This window comes from Lagenorhynchus albirostris, chromosome 15 (genome assembly GCF_949774975.1).
Source record: "Lagenorhynchus albirostris chromosome 15, mLagAlb1.1, whole genome shotgun sequence".
NCBI classification, from domain to species: Eukaryota; Metazoa; Chordata; class Mammalia; order Artiodactyla; family Delphinidae; genus Lagenorhynchus; species Lagenorhynchus albirostris.
Genome location: NC_083109.1, coordinates 13886144 through 13909908, shown reverse-complemented (window position 1 = coordinate 13909908; position 23765 = coordinate 13886144). Strand labels below are relative to the sequence as shown.

The window sequence follows — 23765 nt, the reverse complement described above, 5'->3', positions numbered from 1 at the left end:
CTGCAGAGATAGCACAGGCAGCCTCAGAGTCTGGTAGAGGGCTCAAATCCGCACAACCCCAAGGCCTCGCTACTCTGCTCAGCAACAGGCTACCTGTCTTAGCGCTGGGTGGCTGCTTTGTTGATGTCCCCATTTTACAACTTAACGCATTCACAGGAGACTAAGGCTTTTAAAAATGTATATTAAACCATGAACAGGATCACGGGACACAGCACGGCATTACAGGTGGGAAATATGGCGTACAATGACATAAAAGCAACTACGTAAAGCCATAAATTCGCGGAATTTTGAAAGCAAAATTCTAGGAACCACTAGCTCTGCCAAGAGCTTAACTCAGCCAGGGCGAGGGGACGCACCAGCACCACAATTTAGGTGGAAAGTTCCACCCAAGGAATCCAGATTCTTCAGGGCAAGTGATCACTCATCTACTGCCAAGGCTGATGACAGAACAGGGAAGAGAGGGCGACGGAGGTGCATGTGGTGAGAAGGATTGAGGAAGAGGCTACAGATGAGGTATCAGTGGGCCACTCCCCAGCCATGACGGAAGGACACCAACAAATAATATCTGAGATGGAAAGAGTCTAAAATGTGTGATAGGAAAAGTGTCTCAATAAAATAACTGTCCTAGTGAAGAATTTGGGGGAAATCATTGAAGGTATGATAAAGGAAACATTAAAAAGAAAAAAAAAACAGAAACTCCAGGGAAAAAGCAAGGCTATATACAAAGGTGGAAATGTAATCGCAGTGCACATCCGCAACAAATGGCACGACCAGAACGATGGGAACACAGACTATCCTACGTCAATTTTTTAGGCTCAACCAACTGCCGAAAGCGAGAAGACCCAACCGAAGTTACAGGAGAGACGCACATGTCCTCCACCTTGGTGACGGGAGAGTCAAAGTGGGAAGATGGCAAGTCTGGATACGACAGGGGTAGGAGAGGTGAGGGAGGTGGTGAGCACCAAGAGAGGGGGCAAGAGATACCGTCCCCAGCTGACAGAACAAGAACTAAGGAGCAAGTGTTTTACTTGACCAAGGTAACCCACAGGCACATCAAACAGTGACATAGGTAGTTTGGGAGGAGGGCGAGTAGAGAGGTGATAAAAGACCCCAATTCTCATCTTTTAAAGCCAGAAGTCAACAAGCAACGTCTAGATAAAGTCCAGAAATAGAAGTATGGGGAAACACGTTATTTACAAATAAGGAGGTTAAGTGCCAGATGTACCCAAGGACAGCCATGGAGACGGAGAGTGGGAACTGTTTTTCCCAGTACAGTTTTATTTTCTCTAACTATAGTCATCCCTTGGTGTCAGGGATCGCACAGGGGATTGGTTCCAGGACCCACCACAGATACTAAATCCCGTGGACACTTAAGTCTCATGGTCGGCCCTCCATCTCCAAATCCACGGATTCAACGAACCACAGATCGTGTAGAACCGTGCTGACTATGGGAAAAGATCCATGTATACGTGGACCCGTGCAGTTGAAACCCCTTCAAGGGTCAACTGGATATGCGTGCATTGCTTTACAATCTTAAAATGAAGAGACAAGTGAACAGGAAAGGCCCATGCCCACCTCGAGGAAGCTCCTACCCCCTACTAAACCTTCCTCCCTCCCGACTAGACCCTCATCTTAACCAGCCTAGTTCCAGAAGTCTATAAAGAGCTCAGAAACCTCAGTGTTTGTAAACCTTTGTAAAGCCCACGTTCCTCCACAAGATTCCATCTACACTGTCAGCAAGCAGTGAGCGCTAGCAGAAACCATTAGACGTAAGAGGAATCAGAAAACCAGCCAGTCTGTCTGCTCTGCCGCCAACCATCACCCAGGGTGCTTTGGTGAGTAAACAGGGGAAAGTGAGAAGTCTGGAGCTCGCTGTCCTGACCTGGCCTCCAGTGACCTCCCGCTCGGTTCCCTTCGGCCCACACTCCAAAGTAACACGGCAGCACTGCCTGAAAATGTTTTTTCCTCCAGCTGCTGACAATGTGGGACCTTTCCCTCCCTCCCTGCTTTCCCCCATCTCATCATTAGCCTCCTCGGGACGATATTCTCCCCACTCCCCAACCCCGGCGCCAAGTCACCAGCGTCTTCCAGGCTCCTGGCTCCCTCTCTCCAACTCCCCTTTCTACCCCCTCGGACACCAGGGTGCTTCAGGTCAAGAAGGATGGGGAGGTCAGCCAACAACGGCCCGTGGGCCAAATCCAGGCCAGTGCCTGTTTTTCCAAGTACAGGTTCACGGGAGCACAGGCCCACCCATCTCTTTGTGTGTCATCTGTGGCCTGCGCTCCGCAACGGGAGAGGCCACAGCAGTGAGAGGCCTGCGTACCGCAAAAAAAAAAAAAAAAAAATTTACTCTCTGGTCCTTTACAGAAAGTCTGCCAAGCCCTGGGCTAGGTAACATCTCATCCACCTCGGAACTGAGGTACGATGCATCTCCCAACCACCTTCCTGCACGCAAGCTTCCCTGTCCCAACAGATTCCATACTCCCAGGGCATCACTCATCTTCCCAAGGCCCGTTAATCTTCCCACATGGATCGTACCACTTTGCTGCTCCAAAACCTCAACAGCACCCCCTGTCTGCAGCAGTATTTCCACCTTGAGCCCTTCTCACTCCACCTTTGCAATTGTGACACGTCCACTCAGTTCGTGCTGTTATTTTAAACTCATTTTCAACTTAAGTCAAACAGAAACTCTTATATCATCACCAAAAAGCAGGAAAGCAATAATACCTGCCATACATAGATCAACATAATGAAAACCAAACTGTAGTAGAAAGTTCTAGGTGGGCGCCATGCTGCTGAAGTTAAAAAGACAGATATCAAAAAACAAAAAAAAAGAAGAAATCAAAGGGATGAAGAAGATACCTTAGCACCAAACTGAACTTGTTCTCAGAGATGTAACCAGAGGACTGAAGGGGGAGTGAGAAGTGAGTTTTTTCAACAGGTGGTTCAATCGTATTTAATGCCAAGTTCGTGAAGTCAGCTCGTGTCACTCCCCCTGGTGCACCCCGAACCTGAACCCCACTTTCCAGCCCTTCAGGAAACTTTCTCCAGCCACCCTAACAAAGGACATCCCTTCTTCCTCTATGCACTAAAAGAAAATGTTTGGTTTTCAGTTGAAGAGAAGGACCCGGCAGAGAGAAAGATCCTAGAGCTGAAGGACCTTGAATTAAGCAGAACTGTCCTCACTGAAGACACCTTCTTTGAACCCTTCTGGAATGCCCTCAAACCGGTTTAGGAGGGTGCAGGGGAAAGACCCTTTGGGCTAGAAAAGAGGACAGCTCAAACTGCACAGAAGGGGAAAACCAAAAGTCAGTGTCAGAAAATCCCCCAGAACAGCCTACCAGGTTATCCCTCAAGTAGAAAGAGTTTTACAGAAAGATCATCTACCTAAAAATTTTCTTTTTTCCTCCGAATGCTCAAGTACCCTCATCCACTAAATGCGGGCATTGGGACCTCGGGGATAGTTTCACAGTTTCATTTCCTGTGGTCATTTCTCTGAGGGCAGAAGAACTGCCCAACCCAAATGCATCTTCTACGCCACCCCAGGTCAGCAACGGAACCCTAGGTCTTTGATGTGGTACCCCAAGAAATCAAACAAGTACAGGTAAATTCTGATCCGCTGACCCGCCCAGGGCACCCCCAAGGATCCCTAAGGACCCACAGTTTGAAAATCACAGCCCTACACCCTTCAGCTTCTCCCTGAGGACATGGCTCCCCTCTGCCCGTGTGGACCGTGAGAGCACCATTCGCCCACCAGGGGGCAACATACCAGAGCCTTGGTTGGAGCCTAAGAGAATGGAGGAGGGCGTCTCCCTGGAGCCAGAAAGGTCGAGGGTCTAGAAATACAAAAAGAGAGACATGGAGGCAAGGCACTGGGGCCAATGCAGCCCCCCCAGGGAAGCCCGGGGATCCATGGGGGCACTCATCACGGCCCCTACAGCACCCTCGTGCCCTCTGCCTGGCGTGCTCAGGCGGGAGAGGCCAGGTCAGCTGGGGGGCCCTGCACCTGTGCCCTTTTCTGCTCTACCTCCCCAGAACACAGCACTGGGGGCTCCTCACTCAACTCTAGAGCCGTGGCTTCAAGAACACTGGTCCTCAGCTCCCCTCTCTGACCTAACGCCCACCCCAGATTTCTGCCACATCCCGAAAGGAAGCACAGCCGTCCCTCAGCACCCAAAGCGGGATGGTTCCAGGAGTCCCCGAGGGTACCAAAATCTGGGGATGTTCCAGCTCCTTACACACAAAAAAGGCCTCGTACGGTGAATACAGTGGGCCCCCTGTATCCGAGGATTTCGAATACATGGATTCAACCAAACATGGATGGAATTTCGGTTGGTTGCGAGAAACCCACGGATACGGAGGGCTGACTGCATATTACATCAAATTATATCAGTTCACTTTTCTTTCACCTTAACCTCTTACTAGGCAATAATATCAATGAAGTCAAAGGGTTTTAACTGCTGGGATGACTTGTTTTTTTCCTAATAGACAGGAAATAAATACATAATGACTACAAATGTAAAACAATGATCAAGGCGCCACCTAAAATAATGCTTGCGTGCAATTACATATACCACACACTGGGCAAGTAGGAGGTAGAACCTGTGTGTCCACGAGAGCAGCCACCAGCCTTCTGTGACCACCTGTATTGAAATTAATTATAATTCAATAAAATTTAAATTCCAGGTCCTCAGTCACACTAGCCACAGTTCAACCGCTCAACAGCTACACGCGGCTAGTGGCTCCCATACTGGGCAGAGCAGATACAGAACATTCCCATCATCTCAGAAGGTTTTGTGGACAACGCCGCCCTACACACGCACCTTGTGAAAAGGAGCCCTGCTAAGACTGTCACCCCCATCTGCAGCCTGAAGACAGACAAACCTCCCTACAGCACAGGACTCGCCGGGGTGGCGGGCATGGGGGTGGGTCTGAGACTCGGCGTGGCCCAAAGGCACGTGGGAAGGAGACTCACCGAGCCACTGTCCTTGCTTTTCTCGGCTGGCGTCTCCTTCTCTTTCGAGCTGCTGGTTTCCGGGGGGGCTGCCTGCGTGTTGGAGGAGGTCCCCTGGGATGACTTGTTTAGTGTTTCTGTGTTCACCTCGGCGTCTGCTTCCTGCTGAGGCGCGGTCGCTGAGGGCAAAAGGGGACAGCAGCCAAGTATAAGCCGAGCGCGACGGCTCCGGGCCCACAGGGAAGCCCGTCCTGCGCAAACCAACACCTGTGAGAGACGTAGCTGCCACCCAGGCCCCCTCAGGGCCCAAGCACAGGCCCAGGGTGGCTGGACCAAAGCTTTCCAGACGCGGGAATTCCAGACTGTGCGTGAAAATATGTTCATTTCTAAGAGTCTGTGATTCAAGTTTTATTAAATCATGCTGGAGAGAAAGAATGTTCGTGAAACAAACACCCTGTAAACTGCTGTTCCAATTACTCATTTCATCATTTCTAATTTTAGACCAGTTTTCACCCCATGTTTTACCCTATAACAGCAGAGCTGAGCGCTTCTGACAGACCACCCAGGCCACAAATCCTGAAATATTTACTCTCTGGACCTTCGTAAAAAAAAACTTACCCACCCCTGCTCCAGAGCTTCTCAAACTTGGGTCATTTGTGTATCACCTTTGAAAAACTTGCCAATCTGTAGATATACTCCCTTATCATATTATTTATGTTACTTGTATTTAACGTATTTACTTTATTTATTTTTGGGTGTGTTGGGTCTTCGCTGCTGCACGCAGGTTTTTCTCTAGTTGCAGCGAGTGGGGGCTACTCCTAGTTGCAGTGCGCGGGCTTCTCGTTGCAGTGGCCTCTCTCGTTATGGAGCACAGGCTCCAGGCGCGTGGGTCCCAGCAGCTGTGGTTCGTGGGCTCTAGAGCGCAGGCTCGGTAGTTGTGGCGCACGGGCTTAGTTGCTCTGCGGCATGTGGGATCTTCCCGGACCAGGGCTCAAACCCGTGTCCCCTGCATTGGCAGGCGGATTCTTAACCACTGTGCCACCAGGGAAGCCCTGTTATCTGTATTTAAATAAATTATTTGAAATGGAGACTTTTATTTCTAAGCATAGAAATCTAACATTAACCATAAATAAATGCTAATTGTAAAATAATCACTAATAAATACTATTAATAAATTCTAACTAGACACTGTTTCCTGCTGGACTCTCCTAGCCTGGCATCTGCTTGCTCTGTATTAGAAAGAGATTTCAGGGGACTTCCCTGAAGTCCCCACAATGCACCACAACTACTGAGCCTGCGCTCTAGAGCCCGCGAGCCACAACTACTGAAGCCTGCGTGCGTGCCCAGAGCCCGTGCTCTGCAACAAGAGAAGCCATCGCAATGAGAAGCCCTCGCACTGCAATGAAGAGTAGCCCCTGCTCACCACCACCAGAGAAAGCCCACGTGCAGCAACGAAGATCCAACACAGCCAAAAATAAAATAAATAAATAAATTTATAGAAAGATTTCAAAGACCGATTAGTTCCAAACCAACACTTTTTCCTTCACATGAGCACTGGGATCCCTTATTTAACACTATGAGTCCAGGATGGGCTCCACTGTAGGGGGCTCTCCTGTGCATTTTGCAGGGTGTTTAGCAGTATCCCTGGCCCCTGCCCTCTGATGCCAGCGGCACCCCCCTCAGTTATGACAACCACGAACGTCTGCAGTCATTGCCAGTGTCTTTGGAGAGGGGACAGAGACAAAAACTGCCCCGGGTGGAGAACCAACCTCGGCAACTCACATGAAACTAAAGTGATCCTCACAAGCCCCGCCCTGTGGCGAACAACACTGTGGCCAAGGAGACCAGAGGTTCAAAACCCCTGTGTCTGGAGTCTCGGCTCCATGTCTGTGTGCTGCTCGCTCGTGTGTTAAGAGTCACACAGGTGGTGAGCGAGCATGACGAGGGCCCTGTGGTCCAGGGGGAGCCAACAGCCCACCCTCCACAGCCTGGGCCAGGAGGTGCCCCCGGGGCCCTACCTGACTGGGTGCAGGACTTCATGTGCTCAGGCCAGTGGGCCTGCTGGCAGGGGTAGTCGCAATAGCTGGTGTTCCAGCAGCAGTAGAAGATGGCCTCCTTCTTGCAGTTGGCGCACCACTGCTTCTTCTTGGTCTCGTCCACCGCCTGCTGCTTCTCCAGCTCCAGCTGCTTCTTCACCTCGGCGATGAGCCGGTCCCGCTCCTGCTCCAGGCTCTGCCGCATCTCAGCCATGGTCAGCTCTGCCAGGGGAGGGGAGGGGAGGGGGTAGGAGAGGAGAGGGGAGGAAGGGGAGGGGAGGAGGGGGAGTGGAGGAGGGGGAGGAGGGGGAGGGGAGGGGAGGAGGGGGAGGAGGGGGAGGGGAGGGGAGGAGGGAGAGGAGAGGGGAGGAGGGAGAGGGGAGGGGAGGAGGGGAGGGGGAGGGGAGGAGGGGAGGGGGAGGGGAGGGGAGGGGAGGGGGAGGGAGGGAGGGGAGAAGGGAAGGGGAGGAGGGGGAGGGGAGGGGGGAGGGGAGGGGAGGAGGGGAGGGGAAGGGAGGAGGGGGAGGGGAAGGGAGGAGGGGGAGGGGAAGGGAGGAGGGGGAGGGGGAGGGGAAGGGAGGAGGGGGAGGGGGAGGGGAGGACAGGAGGGAAGGGGAGCAGATGCCAGCTTCATCACCTGTCCCCCGGCCCAGGCCGTGGGGTCATTCACACCAGGTCAGAACATGGATTCCAATAGACTCCGGTGTGGATCCTGGCTTGGAGATGCCCTGGCTGTGTGATACCCCCTGGGTGAGTCACCCATCCTGCCCGAGCCCCAGTGTCTACATCTGTAAGATGGGCACCCATCACGCTGACCAACAGAGCTGCTTGTGATAATGAACGTCAGGTGCCAAGGATGCAGATAAGGGGGCCGCGTGGGGATTCTGCAGGAAGCCCTCAAATACACCCTTGAAATGATTTCCACTAAACTCACTTTGAATTTTATCATTAGTTTAAGGCTTTTTTTCTATCAAACACTTACATAGCACCTACTATCTGTAGGCACTGTTGTAAGCACTTTATAAACATGAACTCCTTTAATCCTTTTATACTACTAATCCTATGAGGTAAGCATTACTATAATACCCCTTTCACAGATGAGGAAACTGAGGCACAGAGCTAATAAGGGCAGAGGTGGGGCTACAACTTGGACATGCTGTCTCCTTGGTGTGTGGCTCTAACCTACCAGACAGGGCATCATGACTGATCATTAGGCTAATAAAACAACTATCAGACTGCTCACACTACTGAGATTTCTCTCAATTTTATACCAGACAACAAGTGCAACACCTGGGAGCAACTTGCACACTGGAATAAAAGAAAAATCAATGGTTCCTCGATTCCTTAAAATCCTCTTCCTGAAATTAAAAAAAAAAAAAAAAAAAAAACACCCTCCAAAAAACCACCGATAAAGAAAATTAACCCCTGGTAAAGATAAAAAGCACTTGCATCCAGACACAACATTTCCAACTAGGAGCCTGCCAACCATGACAAGCTCTGTCCAGCCCACATGTATTTTTTCAACTGTGTGGCCACTATTTTTAAATGAAACGATTCTGCATAAAAATAGATTCCTTGACTTTACAAGAAAAACAGGAAGAAGTGACAACATTCCAATAAACTTCCCTCCTGGCAACAAGGGAAGGAGCAGGGTGGGGGCTTTCCTGGTAGGCTTCCAAAGGACTGGAGTTTGCGTGATTTAAACAAGTATCACCTGCAAGCAGGTGGGCTCCGCCCCCCCACCCCACCCCCCCGGGTCCGCCTCCCTAACAGAACCTCCCGGTTGCCAGCGTTCTGACTCTGAGGCGGGTACTACTCAAGGGTCTGAAAGAAACTGCTCTGCCTTTGAGGGGAGACCCTTTTACAATATACCCACAGCGCAGTAAGCGAAACATCAATCTTATCTACAATCCATGGACCAACGCCCTCGCCATGACGTGGGGCACACAGGAAGCATCCAAAACTTTAAGATGCCTGACGGTCAGTGGTTACAAGGAGGAAAGTCTGGACGTGAACTACAGCTGTGTGAGTTTGCACGTGTCTATGCCTCAGTTTCTGCTGGAAATAACAGACCCCTTTTTATCAGAAGGGTCTCTGTGAGAACTAGCTAATTCGTGAAAACTTCAGCCGGTTGCTGGAACAAGGTCAGAGCTCATACGCAGGAGCTGCTACCAAGGCTGTTGTGATGACCTTGTTGCTGGTGTTGGTATTCTGAAAAGAGGAAAAGGAGGGTGCCCTCCAGCTCCATCCTTCATATCTGGTTTCTCCAGGTCAGACTCTCCAGGATGCTGTGGTCTCCCCACCAGTGGTGCATCCCCCTGCCCTGCTTTTGATCCAATTCACATCTGGGTCAAACGGCAGAGGTGCCAAGAAGCTCACATCCAGAACCTTCCACAGTGCAGACCAAGTCAGCAGGACTTACCCAAGTTGTGTTTCATTTCCGAGAGCTCCTGCTGGTGCAGCCACTGGAGCTTCTCTATCTCAATCCTCAGCCTGCGAATCTGTAAGGAGAGAGAAAGACTTCTTACAAAGTGCACCTGGCTGCCTTTTACCAACAGGGCTCGGAAGCTCCAGCTCTCATTACGGGGTTAACGTCATGTGCTGAGGCAAAGAGAGAGCAGCCTGTGCTGGCCTCCCCACAGCTGCAGTAAGAGAGGTGGGCGCCAGTGGGTTAACCCAAGTTCGGGAGAACTTCTGCTCCAAAAAGCCAAATACGGGTCGGCTGTCTTTTCCAAGAAATGCTCTAGGAAAAGCCACTTAAAGTAAGAAAAGAAGACCAGGTCTTCATGATAAATAGTACGCCACAGGTTTGAGGAGGATTTGGGCCTAAAACATGAAACAAAAACAAATGAAAACAAGCTTTACTGTATCTCTTACCTAAGATTTTGGGCACAGGGGTGGCATGATCATCCTCTTCAAAGTCCAGAGCTTAACATTTCTGGAAACCACAGGGCATTTTGGGGGGTAGGAGTAAATTGGGAGCCAAATTCGTTTGGAGGAAGGAAAATGTAAACCCAATGTGAACTGATACAAGGCTGTTGACAGGTTCTCAACTGGGATGATTTTTGCCCCCCTCCCTCCCTCCATGACACTGCAGTGCCTGGAGACATTATAGGTTGTTTCTGGCATCCCGGGGGGTAGAGGCCAGAGATGCCGCTAAACGTCCCAGATGGACAGGACGGCCCTCACCACAGCGAAGCACAAACGTCAGTAGCGTCAAGTTGAGAAATCCTCATTTATCAAACACGGTGGGAACAATTGTACGGTTTCACTGCAGAGAACGCTGTACCTAACCGTGGGAGGGGCTGCGTATTACCTCATTAAAATCTGGAAAATTCTGCCACGTATCTGGACCCAAGGTTTCAGGTGAGACATTACGGATCCAATACTTTCCACTCCACGCCAGTTAAAAGGAACAAAAAGGGACGAAGTCTGGTAGCAGGTGGGGGTGAGGATGGGGAAGTGTTTCTAAGTTCTTGTTTGACGTCCCAGCACAATCATCAGGAGGGTCCCATTAGCAAAAATACCCAAGGAGATTCACCATTTCTCTTGGGACCTCCCAGAAACCTTTACATTCATGCGGTTCTCTGTTGAAGGCCTATAGGGACACCTTCCTGGAGATTTTTTCCTCTTCGTCTGGGTGCCAGCCTCACCCTGCCAGGTCGTCAATGGCTCTGCATGGGACTCCCCCCAGTTTTCCATCATGACTTTCAATGACCTCTAGAAGTCCTGCCATTGTCATTTCCCGTGGTGACCTGTTTGCATCGGGCTTGCAGGGAATTAGCCTGGGAGGGAAATTCAGGGAGGCTTTTTTTTTTTTTTTAAATAAACGGTCACTTCCTAAGTGGACATTTCAAAGTTTTAACCACGCTCTTCTCTAAGCAATCGCCTAAATTAAGGAGGCTGGGGATACACATTCCCGGACAACAGGGATCACCTGTATAAAAAAGTCCAAACTTTGGGAGAAGATGAAGGATCCAATTTTACATGGGGTCAAAAGCACTACTGTCCAGTCTCACCAGCGGAATAACAACTCAAGCTCTGGTTTTGGCTGTATGAGTAGAAGTGAAGTGATTGCACAGAGCAGGGTGTGTCTGCAGAGGGCCAGCTTCCTAGCAAAGTGAAGAAATACCCTCCCCACAAACCCCCATCAGCAGAGCGAGCCTGTGACCAGAGACAGGACCCGAGAGGGATTTCCAGAGACGCTTCTTCACGGTGCCCCTACAGCAGCCCATAAAACACTCTTAGCAAATAGGGAACTGAATGTGTCATCTCTGACCTCGGCTATTGTGCTTCCAGTAGTGTTTTTAGAAAGGTCGTTATATATTTCCGTCATTGTGCCTTTTATTGCATCCATCATCTGAAAGATAAAAACAGAAATGATTCAGGTGATCGCTTCCCTGAGGCTTTTTCTAGATGACATACATCTAAAATTTATCTGCATAAAGCAGTGGTTTCTCCGCTGGGGGTGATTTTGTCCATCCTGGGACACTGAGCATTTTTGGTTGTCATGGCTGGTGGGGGAGGGGGAGAGGGGCGCTGATGGCATCGAGGAGGTGGAAGCTAGGGATGCTCAAAACACCCTACCGTGCTCAGAAGGGCCCCTGCAACAAAGTTATCCAGCCCCACGTGTCCCTAGTGCCAAGGTTGAGAGCCTGGTACGAACCAGGCAGGGTAGGAATCACCCACGAGTTCCCTGTGCCATATCATGGGAGTAGTTCACAGCCATAAAGCTAATGTATAGCCACAGGTTAAAGTGGGGAGGATGAATTTGGCCCCAAGATGGTTTGGCCAGCACAGTGGGCTCAAGGGAGAGACTGTTTTGTTGCTGTTGGTTTTTTAAAACTGTTTCTCCTTAAAAAAACTATCATTTTACTGAGATATTCATATACCATACAATTCACCCATTTACTATGTACAATTTAATGGCTTTTAGTCCATTCCGTGTTGTACATCCATGACCACAATCAATTTCAGAACCTCTTCATTACCCCAAAAAGAAACTCTGCTCCCCGTGAGCCTTCACCCCGCAATAACCACATTACCGCCCCCCAGCCTCTGATAACCACAAATCTGCTTTTCTGTCTCTAGATAGAATCTAGATCATTTCATATATGTGGGACTCACACAATACTTGGTCCTCTGCGACTGCCTTCGACTTCGCAGAAAGTTTTCAAGATCTGTCTGTGCTGTATTCCTTTTTAGGGATGAATAATATGGTCCACCGTGTAGATCTAGCTGGTTTGCTATTTTAATGCTTTTGGTCGGGGCATCCACTGCCTTTCCAGTTTCTTTCCCATCTTCCTTTTCTGTAACTATTTGACCCCTGAGGGCACCAGCAAGTCTGTGACAACAGCTCACGTCCACGCAGCAAGCACCCAGGTGGCTGCTGACGGAATGTGTTTGCAGGGTGGGTTTCTCTTCTATCTGCCACTTGGCCACTGACCTCCCACATCACAGGAGGAAGAGGAGGGGACAGGAGACGAAACTAGGTCTCAGGTCTGGCCTGGCCGCTGCCGAGGACCCCCTGTGCTTTACGGTTTGTTGCAATTCAGTAAGAAGGCAGGACAAACAGCACCTTCACATCTGATGCCCGAGATCTGTCCTCACTGTTACATCTTCTCATCCACAACTCCGAGCCTCGGTTTCCTCATGTATAAAACAAGGATAATAACAGTGCCCCCCTTGTAGGTACGCAAAAGGATTAAATGAGAAAACCACAAGAAGACTGTGGTTCGGTACCTGCTGAGGAAGAGTGGGCAGGTTCTGAACCACAATTCAGTGTGGTTCCTAAAGAAATACCTGTTTGTCTCATTTTCACAGAAAAATTAATTCACGTGAACATGTAATTGCAAAACTGTTCCCAACCCCCAAAAGAGTAACCCCCAATTCACCCCAAAATGGGAGGAAAATGAATAAATTATCTGTTGAGATTTCCGCCCCCAGCTTGTTGCAGGTGCCACAGGGGGACCCTGCCATTAAAAACACTTTGTGCTTGGCCTTCCCTGGTGGCGCAGTGGTTGAGAGTCCGCCTGCCGATGCGGGGGACACGGGTTCGTGCCCCGGTCCAGGAAGATCCCACATGCCACGGAGCGGCTGGGCCCGTGAGCCATGGCCGCTGAGCCTGCGCGTCCGGAGCCTGTGCTCCTCAATGGGAGAGGCCACAACAGCGAGAGGCCCGCGTACCACACACACACAAAAAAAACACTTTGTGCTTTATGGTCAGTCACTCAGTATGGGCCTCCTTACCCACATCCATTTAAAATATTAAAACAAAATTGCTTTACAAGAAAACTTCAGAAAGTGGATGAAATTCCATCCTTTACTAATGCCATAGTTACATTCCATTTTAAAGAAATCATGAATTTGCGGACTGACCTTCATTCTTACTTCCAAATATAGCAAAGAAGCCAACAAAGAGCCCTTCTGCCAAAACACACAAATCTGGGTCTTCAACTCTGGGTCACCTCAGACACAAGAAAGTTCATCAGCTACAAAACTATGTCACTGTGTTCATTTTCTTAGCTGCAAACAAAACGTCTGTCAAAAAGTTCATTCTTCAATTTTGCTCTAAGAGTGAAGGGGGCAACAGTAGGGGATGGAACAGAAGTGGCTGCAGGAGCTGAGAACACTGGTTTGCTGCAAACCACTAGCCAGAGCCGCAAAGCATCCTCAGTTTTGTCTTCTGTAAATAGACAACTTGGACCAAATCAACGGAAGGTGATACAAAAAGTCAAATCAATTGCAAGCAGAACAAGAAGCCATTTGGGCAATACCAGACATTTTCTTAAATCAGTAATTTTAAAAATTACCCCGTTTCAATTTTCTTGCAATCCTACAACAGATCACATTAGGAAGAAAGGCTCCGTTTGGTGCCATTACGTCTTTAACACTTTCATCATAATCTCTCTCTTTAACAAAAGGAAGATGGACTTAAGCTTCAAGCCTTGACAAAGAACAGGATCTGGTGAGGTTAGACTTCATTTTATTTCAACTAGTTAAGTCAATTTAAATAAAAATACTAAGTCGATACTAGTTCAAGGTGATGAACAGGTAAGAAACTCTGAGGATGGTAACAAGTAACTAATACTTGAATCCTTCCTGTTCTGAAACTCGGGGACTCTGTAACAATTCTCGTGTTTTATTCGAAAGGGGGCAGAAATACTAAATAAGAGACAAAGTTACCCCCAAGAAGCGGAGTTGCTTGAAAAAGCCACATGTAAGGACAATCAATGTGTGGACACTGGACAGCTGTGCTCAGCAGGCTTGGTGTGAATTCACAAGTCAGCTCAAAGGCAGGTTAAGAGCACACTCACTAGATCCTGGCGGCTACCATCCAACGCCAGCTTGCACATTCACTGATTATGTGACCCTGGACAAGCTGTGTGGCCTCGCCAGGTCTTAGTTTTCTCATCTATAAAATAGGTGTGCTTAACAGTACGGTCCTCATCAACCTGTCATAAAGATTGAGTAAGGAACATATAAAACGTGCTTGGGACAGCGTCTGGGCCAGAGTCAATGCCATGCAGACACTGGCTCCTGCTAGTATCATCCTACCTAGTGTGACAGACACTCTGAGAAGGTTCCCCGTGACCTCAGCCCTCTGGGCTTTGTGCCCTGCTGTAATCCCCTCCAAGCATGGGCTGGCCTAGTGACCTGCTTCTAACCCCCGGAACATGGCAGAGGTAATAGTCCGTCACTTCCGTGATCACCTACATAAGACTGTGACTTCCATCTTGCTAGCAGGCTTTCTCTACCCCTTGCTGTCATGTAGCAAGCCGCCACGCTGGGCGGGCCACAGGGAAAGGGACTGAGGGTAGACGCCAGCCAACGGCCAGCCGGGAACTGAGGCCCCCAGTCCAAGAGCCCTCAAGGGAGTGAATCCTGCCCACAACCACCTAAGTGAGCTTGGAAGTGGATCCTTCCCCAGTCACATCTTCAGATGAAACCCCAACCCCAGCAGACACCTTGGAGGCAGCCTGCCAGAGGTCCTGAAACAGGGGACCCAGCCCAGCCAAGCCTGGACTCGACACCCACAGAAACTGTGAGTTGAATGTGTGTGGTTTTAAGTTGCTAAGTTTTGTAGTGATTTGTTATGTAGCAACAGATAATACACTTAGATAGAATAAAAAGAAAATGACCAACAGAAATTCATGAGTAGAAAATTATATATACCACTCTCGCCATCTAGAACTAAAAGAAAAGATTCTACCTTTCACACTCAATAATAAAGCAACTCCTATCATGAGACTTCAAGAAGTCTAGAAACAACTATCCTCAACTCTTGTCACCAATTCTATCAACTTGAATAGTTTACCCACTGGTAACTAATTAGTAATTTACTCATTACTAAAGAGTCAAGTATTATTATTGCCTACTTAGTAATTTACTAAATACTCTTAGATTATTGTCATTAGCTACTAGTAAGAGTTACTGAGGATAGAAAGACACTGGAACTCACCAAAACAGATACCCCACATCCAAAGACAAAGGAGAAGCCACAGTGAGACGGCAGGAGGGGCGCTATCACAATAAAATCAAATCCCGTAACTGCTGGGTGGGTGACTCACAAACTGGAGAACGCTTATACGCTTATACGCTTATACCACAGAACTCCACCCACTGGAGTGAAGGTTCTGAGCCCCACGTCAGGCTTCCAAACCTGGGGGTCTGAAAACGGGAGGAGGAATTCCTAGAGAATCAGACTTTGAAAGCTAGCGGGATTTGACTGCAGGACTTCGACAGGACTGGCGGAAACAGAGACTCCACTCTTGGAGGGCACACACAAAGTAATGTGCGCATCGGGACCCAGGGGAAGGAGAAGTGACCACATAGAGACTGAACCAGACGTACCTGCTAGTGATGGAGGGTCTCCTGCAGAGGCAGGAGGTGGCTGTGTCTTACCATGAGGACAAGGACACTGGCAGCAGAAGTTCTGGAAAATACTCCTTGGCGTGAGCCCTCCCAGACTCCACCATTAGCCCCACCAAAGAGCAGGGCAGGCTCCAGTGTTGGATCACCTCAGGCCAAACAACCAACAGGGAGGGAACCCACCCCACCCATCAGCAGACAAGTGGATTAAAGATTTACTGAGCTCTGCCCACCAGAGCAACAGCCAGCTCTACCCACCACCAGTTCCTCCCATCAGGAAACTTGCACAAGCCTCTTAGATAGCCTCATCCACCAGAGGGCAGACAGCAGAAGCAAGAACTACAACCCTGCAGCCTGTGGAACAAAAGCCACATTCACAGAAAGATAGACAAGATGAAAAGGCACAGGGCTATGTACCAGATGAAGGAACAAGATAAAACACCAGAAAAACAACTAAATGAAGTGGAGATAGGAAATGTTCCAGAAAAAGAATTCAGAATAATGACAACGAAAATGATCCAGGACCTCGGAAAAAGAATGGAGGCAAAGGTCGAGAAGATGCAAGAAATGTTTAACAAAGACCTAGAAGAATTAAAGAACAAACACCTAGAAGAATTAAAGAACAAACAAACAGAGATGAACAATACAATAACTGAAATGAAAAATACCTAGACGGAATCAATAGCAGAATAACTGAGGCAGAAGAACGGATAGGTGACCTGGAAGACAGAATGGTGGAATTCACTGCTGCGGAACAGAATGAAAAGAAATGAAGACAGCCTAAGAGACCTCTGGGTAACAACATTCGCATTATAGGAGTTGCAGAAGAAAGGACCCGAGAAAATATTTGAAGAGATTATAGTCGAAAACTTCCCTAACATGGGAAAGGCAACAGCCACCCAGGTACAGGAAGCACAGAGAGTCCTATACAGGATAAACCCAAGGAGAAACCCGCCAAGACACAGTAATCAAATTGGCAAATATTAAAGATAGAGAAAAATTATTGAAAGCAGCAAGGGAAAAACGACAAATAACATACAAGGGAACTCCCATAAGGTTAACAGCTGATTTCTCAGCAGAAACTCTACAAGCCAGAAGGGAGTGGCATGACATATTTAAAGTGATGAAAGGGAAGAACCTACAACCAAGATTACTCTATCTAGCAAGAATCTCATTCAGATTCGATAGAGAAATCAAAAGCTTTACAGACAAGCAAAACCTAAGAGAATTCAGCACCACCAAACCAGCTCTACAACAAATGCTAAAGGAACTTCTCTAAGTGGGAAACACAAGAAAAGGACCTACAAAAACATACCCAAAACAATTAAGAAAATGGTAATAGGAACATGCACATCAATAATTACCTTAAACATGAATGGATTAAATACTCCAACCAAAAGACACAGGCTCACTGAATGGATACAAAAACAAGAACCATATATATGCTGTCTACAAGAGACCCACTTCAGACCTAGGGACACATACAGACTGAAAGTGAGGGGATGGAAAAAGATATTCCATGCAAATGGAAATCCAAAGAAAGCTGGAGGAGCAATACTCATATCAGATAAAATAGACTTTAAAATAAAGAATATTACAAGACACAAGGAAGGACACTACATAATGATCACGGGATCAATCCAAGAAGAAGATATAACAATTATAAATATATATGCACCCAACATAGGAGCACCTCAATACATAAGGCAACTGCTAACAGCTCTAAAAGAGAAAATCGACAGTAACACAATAATAGTGGGGGACTTTAACACCTCACTTACACCAATGGACACATCATCCAAACAGAAAATTACTAAGGAAACACAAGCTTTAAATGACACAATAGACCAGATAGATTTAATTGATATTTAGAGGACATTCCATTCAAAAACAGCAGATTACACTTTCTTATCAAGTGCACATGGCACATTCTCCAGGACATATCACATCTTGGGTCACAAATCAAGCCTCAGTAAATTTAAGAAAGTTTAAATCATATCAAACATCTTTTCTGACCACAACGCTATGAGATTACAAATCAATTACAGGGAAAAAAACATAAAAAACATAAACACATGGAGGCTAAACAATACATTACCAAATAACCAAGAGATTACTGAAGAAATCAAAGAGGAAATCAAAAAATACCTAGAGACAAATGACAATGAAAAGACAACAATCCGAAATCTATGGGATGGGGCTTCCCTGGTGGTGCAGTGGCTGAGAGTCCGCCTGCCGATGCAGGGGACACAGGTTCGTGCCCCAGTCCGGGAAGATTCCACATGCCGCGGAGCAGCTGGGCCCGTGAGCCATGGCCGCTGAGCCTGCGTATCCGGAGCCTGTGCTCCGCAATGGGAGAGGCCACAACAGTGAGAGGCCCACGTACCGCATTAAAAAAAAAAAAAAAAAAAAAATCTATGGGATGCAGCAAAAGCAGTTCTAAGAGGGAAGTTTATAGCTATACAAGCCTACCTCAAGAAACAAGAAAAATCTCAAATAAACAACCTAACCTTACACCTAAAGGAACTACAGAAAGAAGAACAAACAAATCCCAAAGTTAGAAGAAGGAAAGAAATCATAAAGAGCAGAGCAGAAATAAATGAAATAGAAACAAAGAAAACAATAGCAAAGATCAATAAAACTAAAAGCTGGTTCTTTGAGAAGATAAACAAAATTGATAAACCATTAGACAGACTCATCAAGAAAAAGGAAAGGACTCAAATCAATAAAATTAGAAGTGAAAAAGGAGAGGTTACAACAGACACCCGAGAAATACAATGCATCCTAAGAGACTACTACAAGCAACTCTATGCCAATAAAATGGACAACCTAGAAGAAATGGACAAATTCTTACAAAGGTATAACCTTCCAAGACTGAACCAGGAAGAAAGAGAATATATGAACAGAGCAATCACAAGTAATGAAATTGAAACTGTAATTAAAAATCTTCCAACAAACAAAAGTCCAGGACCGGATGGCTTCACAGGTGAATTCTATCAAACATTTAAAGAAGAGCTAACACCCATCCTTCTCAAACTCTTCCAAAATATTGCAGAGGAAGGAACACTCCCAAACTCATTCTATGAGGCCACCATCACCCTGATACCAAAACCAGAAAAAGATACTACCAAAAAAGAAAATTACAGACCAATATCATTGATGAATACAGATGCAAAAATACTCAACAAAATACTAGCAAACAGAATCCAACACCACATTAAAAGGATCATACACCATGATCAAGTGGGATTTAACCCAGGGATGCAAGGATTCTTCTATATACGCAAATCAATCAATGTGATACACCATATTAACAAACTGGAGAATAAAAACCATATGATCATCTCAATAGATGGAGGAAAGCTTTGGACAAAATTCAACACCCATTTATGATAAAAACTCTCCAGAAAGTGGGCATAGAGGGAAACTACTTCAACATAATAAAGGCCATATACGGCAAACCCACAGCAAACATCATTCTCAATGGTGAAAAACTGAAAGCATTTCCTCTAAGATCAGGAAAAAGACAAGGATGTCCACTCTCACCACTATTATTCAACATAGTTTTGGAAGTCCTAGCCACGGCAATCAGAGAAGAAAAAGAAATAAAAGGAATACAAACTGGAAAAGAAGAAGTAAAACTGTCACTGTTTGCAGATGACATGATGCTATACATACAGAATCCTAAAGATGCCACCAGAAAACTACTAGAGATAATCAATGAGTTTGGTAAAGTTGCAGGACACAAAATTCAAGCACAGATATCTCTTGCTTTCCTATACACTAATGATGAAATACCTGTATGAGAAATTAAAGTAACACTCCTATTTACCACTACAACAAAAAGAATAAAATACCTAGGAATAAGCCTACCTAGGGAGACAAAAGACCTGTATGCAGAACTCTATAAGACACTGATGGAAGAAATTAAAGATGATACAAACAGATGGAGAGATATACCACGTTCTTGGATTGGAAGAATCAATATTGTAAAAATGACTATACTACCCAGAGCAATCTACAGATTCAATGCAATCCCTATCAAATTACCAATCGCATTTTTTACAGAAGTGAAACAAAAAATCTTAAAATTTGTATGGAGACACAAAAGACCCCACATATCCAAAGCGGCCTTGAGGGGAAAAAAACGGAACTGGGGGAATCAGACTCCCTGACCTTCAAGACTATACTACAAAGCTACAGTTATCAATTCAGTATGGTACTGGTACAAAACCAGAAATATAGATCAATGGAACAGGACAGAAAGCCCAGAGATAAAACCCACACACCTGTGATCAACTAATCTATGACAAAGGAGGCAAGGATATACAATGGAGAAAAGAGAGTCTCTTCAATAAGTGGTGCTGGGAAAACCGGACAGCTACATGTAAAAGAATGAAATTAGAACACTCCCTAACACCATACACAAAAATAAATTCAAAATGGATTAGAGACCTAAATGTAAGACTGGACACTGTAAAGCTTTTAGAGGAAAACATAGGAAGACCACTCTTTGACATATATCACAGCAAGATCTTTTTTGATCCACCTCCTAGAGTAATGGAAACTAAAACAAAAATAAACAAATGGGACCTAATGAAACCTAAAAGCTTTTGCACAGCAAAGGAAACTACAAACAAGACGAAAAGACAACCCTCAGAATGGGAGAAAATATTTGCAAACGAATCAACGGACAAAGGATTAATCTCCAAAATATATAAACAGCTCATGCAGCTCAATATTAAAAAAACAAACAACACAATCCAAAAATGGGCAGAAGACCTAAATAGACATTTCTCCAAAGAAGACATACAGATGGCCAGGAAGCACATGAAAAGCTGCTCAACATCACTAATTATTAGAGAAATGCAAATCAAAACTACAATAAGGTATCACCTCACACCAGTTAGAAAGGGCATAACCAGAAAATCTACAAACAACTAATGCTGTAGAGGGAGGGTGTGGAGAAAAGGGAACCCTCTTGCACTGTTGGTGGGAATGTAAATTGATACAGCCACTATGGAAAACAGTATGGAGGTTCCTCAAAAAACTAAAAATAGAATTACCATATGACCCAGCAATCCCATTACTGGGCATATACCCAGAGAAAACCACAGTTCAAAAAGACACATGCACCTCAATGTTCATGGCAGCACTATTTACAATAGCTAGGTCACGAAAGCAACCTAAACGCCCATCAACAGACAAATGGAAAAAGAAGATGTAGTACAATGGAATATTACTCAGCCATAAAAAGGAACTAAATAGTGTCATTTGTACAGATATGATGGATCTACAGACTGTCATAGAGAGTGAAGTAAGTCAGAAAGAGAAAAACAAATATCGTATATTAACGCATATATGTGGAACCTAGAAAAATGGTACAGATGAACTAGTTTGCAGGGCAGAAATTGAGACACAGATGTAGAGAACAAACGTATGGACACCAAGGGGGGAAAGCGGGGGCTGGGGGGGTGATGAACTGGAAGATTGGGATTGACATGTATACACTAATATGTATAAAATAGATAACTAATAATTTTTTAAAAATAGAGTTAATGATACTAAGAAGCCCAATAATGAGAATTAGTTAGGCAGCAACATACTTTCATTTGACGACTATATATCGAGCATCTGCTGTGCGCCAGACAGTGTTCTAGGCCCCAGCAATGAGCAGAACAGATAAAACCCTGTTCCCAGGGAGCTGCCTTCCTGGTGGTTATTCTTACTACCAGGTGGTCTACTGACATGAACCTGCACATCACTCCAGAGCACTCTCATTTGACAGCAAGCAGAACTGAAGCCTTTTTCCCCCCCCTACTTTCTGGCTGCACGGTGCAGTATGAGGGATCTTAGCTCCCCAACGAGGGATCGAACCCACACGGCCTGCAGTGGAAGCGCAGAGTCTTAACCACTGGACTGCCAGGGAAGTCCGAGAGCTACAGGCTTTTTATTCGCCTGAATTCAACGGTAAGCATAAAAGCACTTGGCAAATTAAGAGAGAGGGAGCAGGGAAGGAATGGACTGGAGTTTGGGATTAGCACATGCAAACTATTATAAATATACAGAACAAACAACAAGGTCTTACTGTACAGCATAGGGAACTATAATCAATATCCTGTGATAAACCATAATGGAAAAGAATAACTGAATCACTTTGCTATAGAGTAAAAATTAACACAACATTGTAAATCAAGTATACCTCAATAAAATAAACTTTAAAAGAGAGAGAGAGAGAGGGAGAAGAAGAGCCCGCACCGAGAGGGCGCCCGTGAGTGAACAGACGGCAGGCAAGCCTGCTCGCCACACTGCTCGACAAGGAATGTGACAGAAGTGGGCATGAGTCCGGGACGGAACCCATCACTCCCCGGCCCACCTTGGGTGCTGGAAAGATCTAAGTGCACGCATGGAACCTTGCAAGTCTTGCGTTTAAGCCTCTGTCACTTTTGTCCCACACGGCTTCTAAATGCAATCTAACCCCTTGGTCGGTTGTGAACTGAAGGACAGTCATCTGCTTCAGCAGCTTAAGGAAAATCTGTTCCTAATGAGTGACTTGAATGCCGAAGGGTTAATTTCGATTCTATGTCATTTTCCTCTTAGAATCTAAGCCCTCTCAGAGGAAGGGTCAGTCCTTTCTATATTTCTCTGCTTACACCCCACATCAGCCCCAAATGGAAGAGTCTGGTCTTAGAGATCCTCAGTAAAAGCAGGGTCTTCCCTCCCAAGCACCCTCTAAAACCTGCAAGGTCATGACCCAAGTGGTTCCTGTTGGGAAGCCAATCCTCCCACGTCCCGCCGGCGCTCACTTTGCTAGTGTACTTGGCGATGTCCGCGGCAACATCTGCTGAGGCGGTGGCGATGGGCAGGTCTGCGCTTACTGAAGAGGCGAGGGTGCTCGTGGACCCCGAGCTGGTGACCAGGGGCGACGACTGGGTGCTAGTCACCAGGGTGATGGTGGAGGTGGACGGGCTCTGCGTGATCTCCTTCTGCTGGACAGCTAGGAAAGCAAAGGGTCCTGGTCATCCCACTGCCGCGGGAAGCCCATCCCAGTAGGAAACTGTGGTGGGGAGCAGAGCCTCTGACAAACGCCCTGCGAGTTTCTCTACTTTCAAGTGACAAAGACTCTCTCCTTGGCCAAACCCTAGCCAGGCTCCTCTGAGCTCTTTCTCAACGAGGCTTCCACCTTGGTCTATAAAGATGAATATAGTTTCTAACAGCTCAAGGCTGCATCCCTAGGATGACCTTTGCCCCCTTAAAGTCCCTGACTGAGAAAACGCAAGGCTGCCGAATGAACTGACTATATATTCCAGCCAACACCTAATGATGGGGCCCATCTCCCAGTCTCTGTGGGAGGGTCGGAGCCTACCTTCAATAGGTACCAGTTAGCAAACCCAGATGTTTCAAATGGACCAACACCCCCTTCCCACTTTATGTAAATTTTCACTTTCTGACTCTTCAGAGCCTCTGCCCACCCCCCTCCCTATTCCCGAATTCTCCCTTTAAAACGCCCAGTCCCCTGTGTACATGTTTAGTTCACGCTGGACTTTTTGCTCTATTGCAATAGTATAAAGCTGATTGAAATCTGTCTTTACTACTTCAACTAGTGGCCAGCTTTGCTTATCCCTGACAAGATAATCTGGGATTTAAGAATCACACCATCAATGAGCTCCTTCTTGCCAGCACCTAAATTCCCCTGGGGAAGGCTCACTATGCTTAAGGGGGATGAATTCAGAAGACCGGAACTGGTCACCCCAACATGAAATATCCTAGACTCGGTTCTGTCCCAATGACTCTTCAAACAGCAAGATCAATCCAGCTGTACTTCAATGCTGAGAGTCCAATCTTTCAGTCTGCCCTCCCCTCGATCTTTGAAGGGTTTCAACGGGAGCCAATTCAAGAACTGG

General features: G+C 46.7%; 1 protein-coding gene across 2 annotated transcripts in view; it reads right to left on the bottom strand.

The window, feature by feature from the left end:
- ZMYND8 (zinc finger MYND-type containing 8) overlaps positions 1–23765 on the bottom strand; it is a 127251-nt gene that overhangs the window by 3656 nt on the left and 99830 nt on the right. For both annotated transcript variants that reach the window (XM_060122121.1, XM_060122122.1), the window contains 6 exons: positions 22668–22858; positions 11270–11350; positions 9413–9491; positions 6973–7212; positions 4976–5133; positions 3770–3836 (listed from right to left, as the gene is read on the bottom strand). In XM_060122121.1, the coding sequence (XP_059978104.1) occupies positions 3770–3836; positions 4976–5133; positions 6973–7212; positions 9413–9491; positions 11270–11350; positions 22668–22858 (816 nt within the window). The remainder of the gene's footprint in view (positions 1–3769; positions 3837–4975; positions 5134–6972; positions 7213–9412; positions 9492–11269; positions 11351–22667; positions 22859–23765) is intronic.